We start from the raw sequence: 15,771 nt of genomic DNA, 5'->3' as shown, positions 1-15,771 counted from the left end.
GCCCTTCACTATTCTTGTGGGACTCCTGCTGTGCCCCACTCTGTGCTGGGCCTGAGTCTCAGCCCCTCCTGGGCTACTGGTTTTCAGGGTAGGCCTGGATTCATCCCTAGCAGGACTCCAGGATAAACTACTGGTGCACTAAATAGAAGTATCTCAGTGCTCTGGCAAACACTCCAATTCCCTCTAAGTTGGGTAAGAAAATAAAGGACCCCTGCCTGTACAAACAGTCTTTTGCTGTTCAGGTAAGCTTCCCCTGCTCCCAAGGACTGCAGAGCGGCTTACCCTGTTCACTACAACTTCAGGAGCCTGCTGCTCTGCTGCTAGGAGCTCCTTGCTGCATAGCTCCCAAGGCTGACTGCCTGGCCAGTTGACGCTTTGGGCTGATATAGCTCCAGCCTAGCCCCCTGATGCTCAGGTGACCTGTGTTACCTGACCCTCTGGCTGCTTGCACACTTAACAGGGCAAGCACACCCCAGTACCCTGGCAAATCATGACAGCATGGGGCTGCAGAACCAGGGCTCTGCCCCAGCCTGGCCTGGTCCTGCGCTGTCATGGCCCCACGCTCCTACTATCTCCATGGAGAACAGCCAGAAGCAGTGCAGGCAGGGCACGTGGCTGGGTGGGCAGCTGCTCTGGGGTCAGGATCTTGGGGCGGTGAGGGTGCAGGGCTCGGGCCAGGTCAGATGCAATCGCTCCATGTATGCCCCTGCCTGCAGAACCCAGGCTCATCACAGGGGCATGTGGGCAGTGGATTGCAGCTCTGCTTTGGCCCCCGCGCTGTCACTGCCCCAAGATCCCGGGGTCTCCCAGGCCCTGCCTGCCCATCTTATTCCTGGCTGCAGCCCCATCCCAGCTGCCCAGCCACACACCCTGCCTATGTGGGTCTTGCCCCTGGCAGTGGGTGCGGGGTGGACAGGCCAGGATGTCCAGGCAGTGCAGCAGCATCCAGAAGGAACTGCCATCATAGGGGCTGCTCAGAAATGGAGTCCACTGCAGACCAGATTTGGCCTGTGGGCTAGACTTTGCCCACCCCTGCCCCAGCACATGATGGGATCTGCAGACAAACCCTGGTCTGAGGCATGATTTGCACATACAAGATCGGTCAATATGAGTGCAGGTGCTAAGTTATAGATGTGTCAGTGTCTTGGGTCCTCAATGTCTTACATCCGGCCTCAAACATGCTGTTCCATCCGTCATTACATGCAATGTGTTTTTTTTTATTTTAGGTCTAGCGATGCTGGGGTCCTGTTCAGCCAGTGGCTAATTTGAAAAAGCTACATACTTGTTGGCATGGCAAAATTTAAAGTGACATTGTCATGTCTCAGTTGAATGGCCTGTATTTGTAAATTCAGTGGTGTGATCCTGTTCTATGTCAGTCCCACGTTATTTTGATTATACTGATTTTAACCACGTAACTTTTTCCCTATCAGATTATAAAATACTACTTGGCAAGAGTGGTGTTCTGAGGAAAGAAAATACTATAAATATGTTGATACAGTTAGTTTGACATATAATTAGCTTGGATATAAATGTTTAAATCCAGTGTGCATTCATGCATTTAGCAATAAATCAGTTTAACGAGAATGAGTAATCCACAGATTTCCTGAACTCTGTGTTTGTGCACCAATCAATAATGGAATAGCTTTAATATGTCATGTCATTATAAATGATGCAGCTCAGACCTTGCTGCTGAGAGGCGTGTTCTACCTGGTTCAGGTTGGTAATTATTGAAGGTGGGAATCCCTGATTTCTGTACGACCAACATCTTCACCACCATTTTTACAGCTGGGAAAATGGAGACAAGGGAAAGGGAACGAACCAAAGGCCACTGGAAGCCAGTATCACAGCTAGAATGGGGGTCCTGACCCCAACTAATGCTCTGCAGTCAGATCACTAGATGGCAGCTATTTATCCTATGACCCCAGCTGACTTCCTGCCCCTGGGGCAGGGGGCTGGACTCGATGATCTTCCAAGGTCCCTTCCAGCCCTAACATCTATGAAATCTATGAAATCCTGAAGCATGAAACACTCCTGGCTGGCTTTTCTGAGGGAAGGGAAATGATGGCTTTGCAAGGATGTGAATGTGCTCCATGTAACAGTTCTATGTTGCATTCTGCAAATATATAGAATATATAGAAGGAACACTTCTATTGTCTTTTTTATTCTGACTGGAAATCATTAAGCGCAGTCACACTGACTAAAATCTAATGATTTATCCCATGTCTGGTGCAACCAGATGACCTCTTACAATAAATAGGACTATCAGTCATATAATACATGCAACATATTACACACTGTCGATCTGTTAATCTGATGTGAATTAGGTCTCCCTGCACTTGTTGCTTCAAGATATTCCCATTCTATGTTATTTCCTGTGTTTCCCCTATAACATTTTCCAAGGCTATGTCTACATGGACTCCTGAGTGAGACAAGACATTGCTGAAAAGTAAGCTCTGTCCAGTCTTTTCACAGCCAGGCTTACAGACTAAGTTGATGAGCTGGTGCAGTCCAGAGTGCATGCCCCAGCATCCCGTTCACTCTCCTGAGTCATTACATCGGTCCTGAGTCACACTTCATTATACAGGGAGACCCCCTGCCCCACACAAGAAGCTGTGGGCAAATAAAACCAAACTGATATGGGATTTGCTACAAATCTTCATACGCTGCTCTTAAAAGTGGTCTGAAACTGCTGAATCTATAACTGTTAAAAATCTTGTTAAACAAAGCAATGGAAAAAAACTGTTCCTTCAGCATTTGAAGACAGAAAACCTTAAAGAAGCCATGCAGGTTATCAGACAGCAAGGAGAAATAAAGCCACTGCACCCACCCGACACATGGGAGATCAGCCACATAGCTGAGGGATGACATACCTATGTAGAATAAAGCTGCAATGAAGGGAAAAAGAAAAGGTAAAAAAAAATACCAGGGGAAAAAATGAGGGTGAAGAGAGAGCACACAGGATTAACAGAAAGGGGAGGAAGATCTCATCAACTCTGAGGTGCGTGCCATGCTAGCAGATTGGGGAGTCTCATTGGAGAACACTTGTGCCAACATGCAGAACAAAGCACCATCATATCAGCAAAAATGACCAGAAAGTAGTAGTTTTTTCAGCAGAATGAATGATTTTTTTTTTTCTGATGCCCAAACCAGGAGCTCTGTTGCGTGCCTGGCTAAGGAAATGTAATTTATTCCATTTGGAGAAAAACAGCCTAAAAAGGACCTGATGTTAGGAACAAGATAAACCCAGCTGTACCCAGTGACATATTCTGTGGATGCCCTGAATTCAAAACTTCAGTGAGAGGGGACCTTGCTTCAACCCTCACTGGTATCAGGGGATTGCATCTATCTTGTCCCTTTTCTAATGTTAAATGTGAGAAGGGTACTGGTATGGAAGAGCAGTCCTCAAGGAAATCCTGCTTCAGGAACCAAATGTTCCTTGGAGCAATAACTTCCAGAGTAAATTGTATGCATCTGTCTCTTCATCTCCACAGCTTTTACCTCTGGAGGGTAAGGAACAAAACTCCATAAGTGCGGGTAAAAACTGCTTCTTCATCTCTACCAATGCCCCAGAGAGGGCTCGCAGCCTTGCCTACAGGCAGGGGTGGCACTTCCTTGCAGTGTGTCATATGTCCTATATCAGTGAAGGAAACTGTCTTGTACTGCCCGAAATGCAAACCTATGACACGATGCTTTGTAAACTTCCCAAGCGCTGCAGCAGCAGTGGCAGCATATCCCCCAATACGCATGGAAGCACTGCAGTCTGGAGCACTGACAGAAGCACAACCCTCCAGGGACATGACGTCTAAGACGGAGGGACAAATAGACAAAATCATGTGGACGTGGCAGCCCGGGAAGCAGAGTTCAGAGATATCTCTCAGCTCTCATCCTTTCCATACCGGTCCCTTTACTATCCACCTCCCCCTCACTTCTTCTGGCTGAACCAGGTCATGTTATAGGAAACTGGCTTTTCATCAGAGAGGGTCAGGAAGGTTACTCCTGTTATGCAGTATGTCATAATTCTGGTCTATCCATTGTCCAGCACTGGCCACACTCACAGTGACCTTTTGCTGAATAGTAATTCCTGTATGCCTAAACCTCACACACATTCCTTCTCCTTTTGCAGATTTTTGCCTTACCAATGTTACAATTGCTGTGTGTGGGACTGGCGTGCAGCCAGCTCCCTCGAACAGCCAGGCCTGGCTTGGATCACAGGTCACTGTGGATACCTCTAATCCAGGAACCACAACCCTGAGGAATTCAAGACTCTGCTCTGGGTTTGCAAAACTAGTTCAACAGGGGTCTGGTCCCATTTGGGTTTCTAAGCCAGGGGATAACAAAACTAACAGCAACAATAATCTCTAAGGCAACTGTCCCATGACTTACAGACAGAAGCACTTAGTTCACAGAATCAGACATAGTGCAAGAAGCAGACTCTATGTCTAAGCCTTGCCTCCGTCCATGATTGGATCCTTGCATCTCTCAGTAACTGCAGCATAAACACAAAAGGACAGCTTCCAGCCCTCCTCAGGATGTGGTGACCCAGCTGGTGACCCAGTTGGTAAGGGCCTGTGGCCTCTAGTTCCTACAGGGAATAAAAAGCAAGGAAACTGAGCCAAAGCACAGCTTTTCCTGCAGGGTAGGGCTGTTGTATTATCTAGGCTCTGCTGCAGTCTGCTGGCACTGAATACAGTACCATGGACGAAGGGATACTGCTCTGACTTGCAGCAGAGATGACGTATGTGTCTCCACGGGAAAATTTAGGGCTAAAGTGACTACAGAGGCAGAGGGGAAGGCAACTGGCACATTCTGGGGGGTGGGCTCATGACCCCTTGCACAATGCCATCTCTTAACTCCAAGCCCTGCACCACCCACAACTGTGATGAGGGCTCTGCAATGCTCTTACATGTCTTTAAAAAATCCCAGGCATGTGGGGTGAAATCCTGGCCTCGCTATTGTCAATGAGGGTCTTGTCATGGACTTCAATAGGGTCAGGGTTTCATCCATGGATTTATTCTGGAGCCTTTCATTGTAGAGACAGTAGTGAATTGACAAGGTCAAAGGCAGAAGAGAGTCCCCATGAGTCTAGAGGAAGTCTAAACTGGTGTGATTTACACCTTCTGCCAACCCCCTCAACCCATATGTTACATGAATAGACTCAGATTTGCCTACATGTAACTAACACTGCTTGCCCCTCACAGATCTCATTTGAATCTAGGCTGGAGTCTAAATTAAAGCCTTGTCTAGACTTAAACATTTCAATGAATTAACTACATTGTATGTTGGTCATTATAAAAGTTTAAAAGTGAATCTATCAGTATGCCTCAGCAAAGTAAAATAAGCTATGCTGGTATAAAGTGCCTCAGGGTACGGGCAGAGGTGGGAGGAAGCTGTGCAATGACCCCTCTTCTATGTAGGGGCATGCTCTGTGGAGGGCAATGCCTTGCCATGTGGACAACATGCTTGGGGCAGGGGGTTCTTGGCAGACACGGAGGAAATGGCAGCCCAGTATAATCAGCACTCCTGGCCCCACAGATCCCTGATGTGCCTCATATTGCAGACACGGGATTCTGCTGGCATGAGTAAATAATTGTACAGCTTACCTGCACAATTATAGCTTTGTTGGCAAAGCTTTTCAAGTGTAGGACAGTGGTGCTCAACACTGCACACTGGATGGGCAGTGCCCGTCCCTCCACAGGTTGCATCCAGCTGGTGGGCCTGATCTGGCGCACAGGCAGGTATGGCACACCCAATGGGGGGAAGGGCAATGCAGGAGCATACCCCGGCCTTGATCCAGCTGTACAGGAGAAGGAGGTTTGACCTGGCTCTGATCCAGTCATGTAGGGGAGAGGAATCATGGTCTGGTCCATAGAAGGGTAGCAATGTTAATTGCCATTGCTCTCCGCTACCAAATTTCTGACCTGTGGGGAGCCTCACGGACCAGATATCATGGCTCCATGGGAAGAATTTGGCCAGGTTGATCACCCCTGGTGTAGAAGATATGTAAGTGAACCCAAGTCAATATGACTCAGACATCTCATGCCTTAGCTAACAAAACTGTTTAATCTTAAGAAAATACTTACCCCTTCTTCCAATCCCCCATTAACATTTACTTAGGTTCCCTTACACACTGGTAAGCATAAATTAAATTCTAACCACATGAAAAGCAGACACCTTGGCACTATCCCAATGAACTGGGTTGAAGGTGCCAATCATTTCAATGTAACTGAGTAGAATGGCATGGATTGACCAAGAATCTCTCTAGAACGGTGTATTTCTTAAGTCCTTAATAGAGCCACTATTATCTGTGCCAATACCTTTTGCTCTGCTGGAGATCTGTAAAAGGTGTACTTGGGCATACAGAAAGGCACAGTATAGAATTTAATGGGAATACATATCTGTCACCTATGACTGGATAACAGAAAGCTCAGGTATAAAGATCAAGTAGGAGGGAGGATGCAATCTAATCCCATACAAGAGATCCTGAATATCAAAGAACTGAAAAGGAAAAGCAAATCACATGCTGCATACATTACACCTCCAGAATATGCTGCCCTTGACCTATGGGCAAACTGCTCCTTTCCCTTTGCAGCCAAATAAATTGATTAACTTCAGTGGATTTATACTGCTAGAAGAGCACCGGGCCAATCACAAAACAGAGCTCTTGGGCTTTGTTATAAAGCTTCAGAGATTCACAGATTTTTAAAGCCAGAAAGGATGACTATAATCACCCAGTTTGACCTTCTGCATTGCACAGGCAACAGGACTTCCCTGGGTTAAATTCTGCTTCCAATCCCAACAGCTGCATTTCAATTACAGCATATCTTTTCTAGATTTAAAAACTTCCAATGACGGAAAATCTACCTGAAGCCTTGGTGAATTGTTCCAAGTGCTAATTACCCTTACTAGTGAAAAATCCCTGCCTTATTTCCACTTATAATTTGTTCAGCTTCTAGCCCCTGGATCTTGTTATGCCTACTTCTGCTAGACTGGAGAGCCCTCAAATTACTGTTCATTATATAGGTTCTTATGCCATGTTATCAGATCACCCCTTCACTTGCTCTTTGATAAGCTAAATAGACCAAGCTCCTTATGTCTTTTCCCATGCTTTACTCATTCTCATGGCTCTCTCCTCAATCTTCTCCAATCTTAACATCCTTCTTGAACTGTAGACACTAGGAACAGATGTAGTTTTCCAGCAGCAGTCACACCAGGGCTAATGCAGAGGTAGTATAACATCTTCCTTCTTGCTCAATATTTCTTTGTTATGTTTCCTAGGATCACGTTACCCCTTCAGCTGAGTATCGAACTGGGAGCTCATGATCAACTAATGATCTACTAGGATGTTTTTTTCAGTCACTACTTTCCTAGATAGAGGCCCATGTTTGCCTTACTAAATAGTCCAGGTCTTTTTATACCAGTGATCTGCCCTCCTCCTTCCTTACCGCCACCCTAACCTGTCTGTCAAATGTAAATGATCAGCAGTAAATTTCCATTTTTTCCCAAGTTACAGATGAACACATTCAACAATGTCACCTGAGCTGAGTAACATTTACATGGCACATATTTCATTATGATTCTGGTTCCCTCCTTCTCTAGCGCTTCCTGTAGAGGTTGAATACCCTTACCCTCCCATGAGAGCTGAGACGCGTTGTACACCAGAAACTGAAGGCACGATTTTCTTTTGGATCCGTTACAATCCCCACTCCCAGCCGTTCCACAGAAGCCAAATGCAACTGAAACCAAGTGCTAGATTTCCAGCTGGTGTGACCATTGAGAAGCAACAATGATTGGCACCACCTAAGAATTTAGCCAGGAGAATTTTACTAATTTTTCTGTTTTTTCCTACTGGGCATGAAATCCCACTTGGTGACCTGAGCCACAGTTTCATCCTCGGCCTCAACAACGTTTATTTTTTGGAACACTAAAAACAGCCAGCAAAGATTCGAGGTGCTGTCTTAGGTGCTGGAGAAGCTATTTGCTCAGTAGTCATGGAAAAGGGATGAAAGTGCCATTGGAAGGAGTGTGAGCATTAATTTAGATTGACAGCAAAGTAAATGTTGCAATTGCAAAGTATATGGATCGACTCATGCTGAAATGATTGGTGCATCGATTTTTAAGGGTCCCCATCTTTTACGTATGAAATGAGATCTCTTACAGTCCCACGATAAAAACAGTGAGAAGTGCATATTAATGAAAAGATCTAGCAAAATTCAAAGACTAAGGTCAGAGTGTTTGAGAAAATATAAAGTTGAGATCTATTAGCATTACTTGAAAGGTGATGGCAACAACCTCTTTGCAGCTCTTTTATTGGTTAACACCACTGCTATATGCAATTAGTAGAGGTAGTGGATTATAAAATATGTCAGATCATGCTACTCTCTCTTCTCTGAGCTCTTACAGGTAATGGAACGGCAACATGTGAATGCCTCACCCCATCATTTTTCATTCCATCCAGGAAGAGCACACACCAACTGCTGCAGCTTCCTTAGCCTGACGAAGGGTTTTTGAATCTGAAAGCTTGCTTAATAACTATTCTCCAACCATTTAGGTTGGTCTAATAAAAGATATCAAATTCACCCAAGGAACCTTGTCACCCCATCAACACTTTCTTGTATTTGGGTATTGAGGGAACAAGAACCCCACCTGGTATTTGCTCCAACAGAGGCAAAAACCCCCACAACATTTTCACATGCAGAAAGAAGCAAAAATTAAGGCTATTGTCTGAAATGAGCTCATTGAAGGGACAGAGAGCATGAGCACAAGTATCCGCATCTGGTCTAAACTGGCATGGCTCTAGTGAGATTGGTGGCGTCAGTAGAGTCACAGCAGTTCACACTAGCTGAGGATATGCCCTTAGGTGCTGGTAACACTTGATCTGATGTTAATTACTGCCAGCATAATTAACAGTAATGAGTTTCCTTGTTGCCACTGATCTTTGCATGATGTAAAAGCTGCTGCTTCATATTTTCAACTGCCTTCACTTCATCCAGGCAATACTTGGAGGAGCTTTTTAACTTAGGGATTCACATTTTAAACATCCAGAATTAACGAGAATTCAATTTGATATGCTAGTTGCTACATGCATTATGTATTGCATTGGAAATAAGCAAAATTCAGTACATCTGTTTTCTTAATGGCAAATGATAATGTTTTCCTATGTATTTAGAATATGCAATATATCTTATGATTCTTCCACTAGGGCCCTTAGAAATGACATATTTCCTCAGAGAGAAAACATTATGTCAGATCTAATGTAGTTGTAAGTGTAATGGCACATTTTAAGGCATGCTGAGAGCTAGACAGCCGATGACTAACTTATGGAGATATATCTATTAGCTTAGGCAGAATGCTAATAAATCTCCACTCTTAGGGCGCTAACTGGAAAGGCCTGGCTCCTTACCTTTGATATGGGGAATGAAGTGGTGTCGGAAGGGGGAGTAAGGGCGGGAGTCATTGTGGGTGGAGCTGAGACTGCTAGTGCGCAGGTATGACAACCGTTGCACACCAGTAGACAGCAGTTCTGCAGTAGCAAAGGATCGTGGGGCAGGACAAAATGAGAAAGAAAAACAATAAGAGAGGCAGGGAAAGAGGCTTCAAAGGAAAAATACAAAAAGCACTGATCAATTAGGATTCTGAAAAGCAGGAAGAAAAAAAGGTTAAAGTACCACCAGGGATCAGAAATGTTAGGCAAAGTTGAACCAGGCTCAGATTTGTATTGCTTTTCCCATTTAGTTTAACATTCTTTGGCTGAAGGAGCTACCAATCTGAACTCGCTTACTGGAAAATAATCTGCCACCACCATGCAAACATTGCAAACTCTGCATCCAAATGCATTTAGAAAGCAGTTTTGAGAAAGTATCTGATCAAACAGTGGCAGTCAAGAGGCATGCAAGATGTTTTCTGTCCTTTTAAGAAATTCCAAAGATGATGCCAACATCAATTGGGGCACCAGTGGAGGGGAGAGGCGAAAGGCTGAAAACTTTTTCAGAACATGGGAGGCTTTTGAATGTTAAAGAAACATTATGCTGACAGTGCCAACGAACAGGGGCTACTGCAGAGTGGCTCAAATCTTACGCAAGGGCTACTCTAGAGCCAGGCAAAAAAAGGAGTTATGTGAAGCCACTCAGTCACACAGAAGGCATTTGGACTCCTGCAAACAATATAATGATGACAAGGGTCATCTGCAAAAAAGTGCATGTACTGCTATAGCTGACCAATGCAGAATAATACCAGGTGAAAACCACAGACCATTATTAATAACCATCCCAAAACATATAGGAAAGATAAAAACGAAGGATGCTAAAGGAAAACTGTATTATGTATGAACAAGGGGGCAATACACATTTCTTGGGAATTTTGCTAAAGATGTAATATTTAAATAGAGATGAGCTTGACCCAAATTCCCCAGGGGATCCCAAAGGCCACAAACTTTGATAGATCTCGAATCTAGATCCAAACTTTGCGGCTTGGGCCCACCTGTACATCAAAAGAAAGTTAAGGAACGTAAAAATGGAGTGAAATTACTCCACAGGAAGGTACTTGAAACAAAAGGTATTTTGGAACTGAAACAGTGAAACCCACAATCACAATAAAGTTTGGAATAAACCTTGGATTCTTCCAAGTCTGTGGTAAAACACATCAAGATGTGAAAACCGTAAGGAGTCTGTTCCAAGAGGAACACAGAAGTTTGCAGCTTTTTCAGACTTCATCAGCCTCCTTTGATTCTAGCTACAATCAGCATCATCAAACAACATCATCGTGTTATCAGCATGATGTACCTTACAAGATTTGATTCAAAGTTCTGTGCATTAAATTGGGCCCTCAAAATGAAGCATTTGCTGCTTGATATAACTAGACATTTTCAGCCCGCTACTACTAGCAAACTATCACTCTGCACTGATCCTTCTTCAGTGACCCCAATTTAAAAAATGCAGTTACTATTGAATGTGATCTTCTGGTGTGCCAACCATTGTTATTGCTCAGTAGTGCTGAGCAGGGTATCGTTGCATGACTCCACTGTTTAAAAGCTGATGGTCAAGATTTGATACATCAATCTAGTGTGAAAATCTAGCATACTTATAACAGCACGTTATGCACAACCTTTTAGAACCACATTTAAAAATACATTATGTATGTGTTTTTAGAATAGAACAATTTTATACATACATTTCATTGGAAACCTCCAGCAGTACATGCATTTGCCTATTTTGTACATAAAACTGTATTACTTCTAAAACGCTTCTGAAAACGTCACCTTTAACAATTCATAACTTCCTAGGTTTTTAATTAGGAAATTTGCCTTGATGAATATTTGCTTAAGATTTCAAAAATGACTAGTGATTTTATGTGCTCCACTTGTGACAACTTGAAGGAATCTTATTTTTTTAAGAGTGGATGTTTCATTCTGAAAACCAGGCCCATTTAACAAGCCTACCTACAAAGAGTCAGGATAATTAGCGACTTTTAAAAATGTCAGCAATTATTCTTGTTTCCAATATGTGTTATTTTCCCTCAAACAAAAAAGAACCACCCTGAATAGCAGGATTCACTGCAGCAAATAGCAGATTATTTTCAAATACATACACATATGTCCAAATCTACATATTAAAAGAAAAAAAATCAGTAATATATGACACATCCATAAAATATACTAGCTGATCTTACATATGTTGATGACTAAGAACAATAAACAGGAATGGAGGTTTTAAAATTTGCAGCTACTTTTCAATGCTATAGGTAGAGAAACAGCTTCTTATTTCCATGGGCAAGTGATGTAATAAGACAACAAACTGCTTCCAGGTATAAAGCAGTTTCCCTTACCAGGTCTGTGAAAATGCTGAGGGGAGCGTGACATTGTGGGTGTGTAGCTGTGACGACTGTATACAGGAGAACTGATAGAGCCTTGGCTAGTTGACCTGTGAATCATTCGATCCCGAACATCCTGATAACCCTGGAAAGTAAGAAGCATTAGATGAATTAATTACAAAAAATTAAATGAACTCCAGGCATTTCTCCAACTGGATATGGCTTTCAAAGACCTGAAAAGAGCAACAGAACATCTTTCCAGCTTCTAGCCTATTATCATACAGTGTTAATTGCTTGTCCATTAGTTTTCACATATGAACGACTGCTGCTCATATAATCCAATCCATTATGTCTAAGTGCTAAAATCTGGGGCCTTCAAATTCTATGCATCCTGCAGACTGAATTCTGTTAAGCAACACTTAAGCATACTTAAAATTTAATCCTAATTTTTCAAGTCACTAATAAATTTGTGTACCTGAATTTCCCAGGACTCCTTAAGAGGACTTGTTTTTCACAGGGCATGCCTACACTGGAGACAGTGGTACACTATGGCTGCAGCCACCTATCCCACAGCGGAGCAGAGGGGAAAAGGGTGCTCATGCATCACCAGCACTACCCACACAGTGGGGAGCAGAGGTCCACATGCTGGCCATGCCTTTCGGGAGGGCAAATCCTGGGTGCCCTCCCTGCAGCATATGCCTGATAGAGGGTGCAACTCGGGCACTGCACACCAGCACCAAGTGCAGCCCCCCGCTGTGGGGAAGCTGGATAGTCCTAGTGTAGAGATACCTACACCTTTACCGACACCTCCACTACCCAGTTTAAAGTTAGCCTGGGTAACTGTTCACTATACTGCAGTCTGACGTGTACATGTGCCCAGAAAGTACTAAGGCTCCCACCTCTAAAATTCAGGCAGCTTTGCTGTGTCTCAGACTGGCACCCCAAATCACTAATTACTTCTGAAAATCTGAAATCCTGGAATCTTGGTTCCTGGCAAAAGCGAAGCAGAGTGGGGCAAACCTTTCCTACAGGAGAGGGGCAACTGGAAAGCTCCAAGACCAAAAGCATGTTCATAAATTTACTGTGTACTTCATAGCATGGGGAAGGCAGGACACCTTTCACTTTAAAAAAACTATGTACAGCAATAACCATTAAAACTCTGACAAATGCCTTTCCAAGTATGTCACATTGCTACGATGTTTAAGAGTATTCCCCTAGCCTAGGGGAATACTGTAGAGATATTTCCTCCAAGCATAGGCAAAACTCACACAGATCCCAACAGTAACCACTGCAGGCTTAGGGCCAGACCTTTGGCTGCTGTAAATGAGCACAGTTCCTGGGGCTCCAGCCTTGATCTACATATCACAATAAAGATGAGTTTCCAGACATCACATCCCACGGTACCTTCACTCTCCATATAACCTGCCAGTCAGCATGAAATACCCTCTCTACTTTTGATTTTCTTGGTCTTTTAATAATCATGCTATGTAAACAGAAAATGGAAATAGGCATCAGGCTGCCTAGGACCATCAGTAACTCCACTTCCTGGTATCAACAGTTCCAGCAGCGGTGACACACTGCCCCAGGAGGGTTCAATCAAACTTACTTCTGCAGACGGTGTAGGAGACAGTGTCCTTGGAGACTGTAAGAGGCAAAAGAGAGAAGGTTACAGAAACAGCATGTCTCCTGCCTTGCCAGCAAATGCTAATCCAAACAGCCCCAGAGATCTGGCAGTAACGTGGTATCTAGCTCTAAAGCTGTGGTTTCTCCTCACTGCCCAGAGCTTGGTTTCTGAAGTGCTGAAGCAGTTTAGGTTCACGCTACCCAAAAGCCAGTATGATTAATTCACTTGAATATCCTGAAACAGCATCTTTGAAACATCTAACTAGGGCACTAATGGAAATGTAGCTGCAAAGACAACGAGGAAAAAAGGGCTATTAATTTAATAACTGTGCTTGTTATGTGGAAAGCTTCACAATGGCAATTAAATACATTTTAACTCAGGGCTCTGAGTGGGAAACAGAAACGCAGGACAATCTCCTACTCCTAAACAGCCACACACTGGCAATTGCCCTCCTATCTCCAAAGCCTTACATTTCTGTGTGTGTGTGTGTGTGTAAAATGAAGAGACAGTTAATATTTAATCATACTTATTTTATATTGATTCATACATGCATCATATTTCTTAGCACCTTGCTTTGGAAGAGCTGCTAACACCACTCAGCAAGGTGGAGGCAGAGGTACCATTTTCATTAAACTGATAGAAAAAGTATTGCCCAAAGTCATCTATAGAGTTGGGAACCCAGCTGGGAATAGGAGTCCTACCTGATTTCCAGCCACAAGTTTCTGAGTACAAGAAATTCTCTTCCTCCAAATATCAGAACTTTAAGTATTTCTCATATGTAGTGAACACTAGCATTATTCATTTGACTGCCATACTAAATCCGGTGATGGCTGGTGTTCCTAAGGAATACTGTAGTTATTACAAAACAATTCTACTTTTAAAACAGTGTGTCAGAAATAAAACAGCTGTTCTGGCCTAACTACTGCTAATATGGTGACAGCAGTATAAAATGTACACAGAATTTCTGATGGCAAATGGATCTATCAATTCCTTGTGCATATGCCAAACATGCACATCATCTGTACAGCAGGCTGCGCTGTCCTCCATGTCTTACACACTCTGTAGTGCAAGACTATCACCTCTGGAGGAGCTGGCATTGCTGCAAATGCAAAGTATGTGAAAACAGGACTGATTTTTTGGCTTGAGTTCAAGAGATTTCACCATGTGCAATTTATCACATGGCTTTGTTAAACCACTTTTAACCACAGAGGAGCCCTTCCAAGTTTACAAAACTCCTGCAACACCAAATCACCAGGTCAGCACATATTTTAGAGCATGACCTATACAAGTTTTACTACTTGTATATATATACTTGTATATAATCACAAAACATTTTGCAGATTAGCCCCCAAAACAACTGTTTAACTCTAAGCTAAAACTCTTCAACTATCTATATAAAAAAAGTCCTATCCCTGATACACCATACCTGTTTTTGTTTCTGTTTTTTGTTTTTTTGAAGACTGAATTTGGTCCTTGACTTGCAAATAAACAATATCCTCTGATCTGATCTGGAAAGTGGGAGTCAGTTTCTACTGGAAAGTATAATTAAATGACTGGAGGCTGGGAGGATAACATAAGAAGTGACTTCCCTTGCATCTATTCTACATGTGCCAGTGCTAGGTAAATAGTCCCACCATGTCTTCTACGGCTTTGGAGAGAGGGAACCGCACCCATTTCTTCATTCACTGGTGAACTGCCATATCTGAAACTCTGAGTCTGTCAAGGAAAATTTAGCTTATCATTGTTTGGTTGGGACATTGAAAGGGCTCTTTAAAAAAATCAACATAGAAGACTTCCAATTACTCAGCAACATATTTAGGGATGTTTAGGAGGTATATTTAGAAGGAAAAAAATGAAGTCCAGCAGGAGCAAACCAGTGAACACAGAAAGCAGTGCTTTCAAAACTAAAATCCTGCTTAAAAAATAAAAAAGCACACACACACACACGGAATTAAATTCCCTTCCCATTCAACTCAGTGATCAAACTTTCATTCATTTTAGTAGGCTTAAGAGTTCATCCTCAAATCCTTGAAACCAAAGGTTTAACGTTACAGTCCTTGAGTGCTTTGCTGGATCAGGGCATGTTACCTTATGTCACACTGGCATGTGCCATTTTACTGGCAGCATAATTATTGTTTCAGGATTTCTGGGCTTGACCCTGTGGCAGGACTCTCAAAAGAGCTTTCTTTTCTTCAGAACTGCAGGACTGATCTCCCCCCGTTCAGAACAAAGGCCAGGTTAAAGAAACTGCAATTGCAATGGCAGCAGCAGACTGAACACTTGAAATACAAGGAATTTGGAGGAAACGAAACCTTCCACAGTATTTATGCTCCAAAAGCCAA

At 43.2% G+C, this 15,771-nt stretch overlaps 1 protein-coding gene across 18 annotated transcripts in view; it reads right to left on the bottom strand.

Annotated features, from left to right (window-relative positions):
- The window catches only part of ABLIM1 (actin binding LIM protein 1), a 324,221-nt gene that overhangs the window by 35,806 nt on the left and 272,644 nt on the right, over positions 1–15,771 (bottom strand). For all 18 annotated transcript variants that reach the window (XM_059730123.1, XM_059730116.1, XM_059730108.1 and 15 more), the window contains 2 exons: positions 13,412–13,447; positions 11,821–11,950 (listed from right to left, as the gene is read on the bottom strand). In XM_059730123.1, the coding sequence (XP_059586106.1) occupies positions 11,821–11,950; positions 13,412–13,447 (166 nt within the window). The remainder of the gene's footprint in view (positions 1–11,820; positions 11,951–13,411; positions 13,448–15,771) is intronic.

The sequence above is a fragment of the Alligator mississippiensis genome, chromosome 6, assembly GCF_030867095.1.
Source record: "Alligator mississippiensis isolate rAllMis1 chromosome 6, rAllMis1, whole genome shotgun sequence".
In the NCBI taxonomy this organism is placed as follows: Eukaryota; Metazoa; Chordata; order Crocodylia; family Alligatoridae; genus Alligator; species Alligator mississippiensis.
The sequence above is the reverse complement of the archived record's forward strand: the minus strand, read 5'-3'. Positions and strand labels throughout refer to the sequence as shown.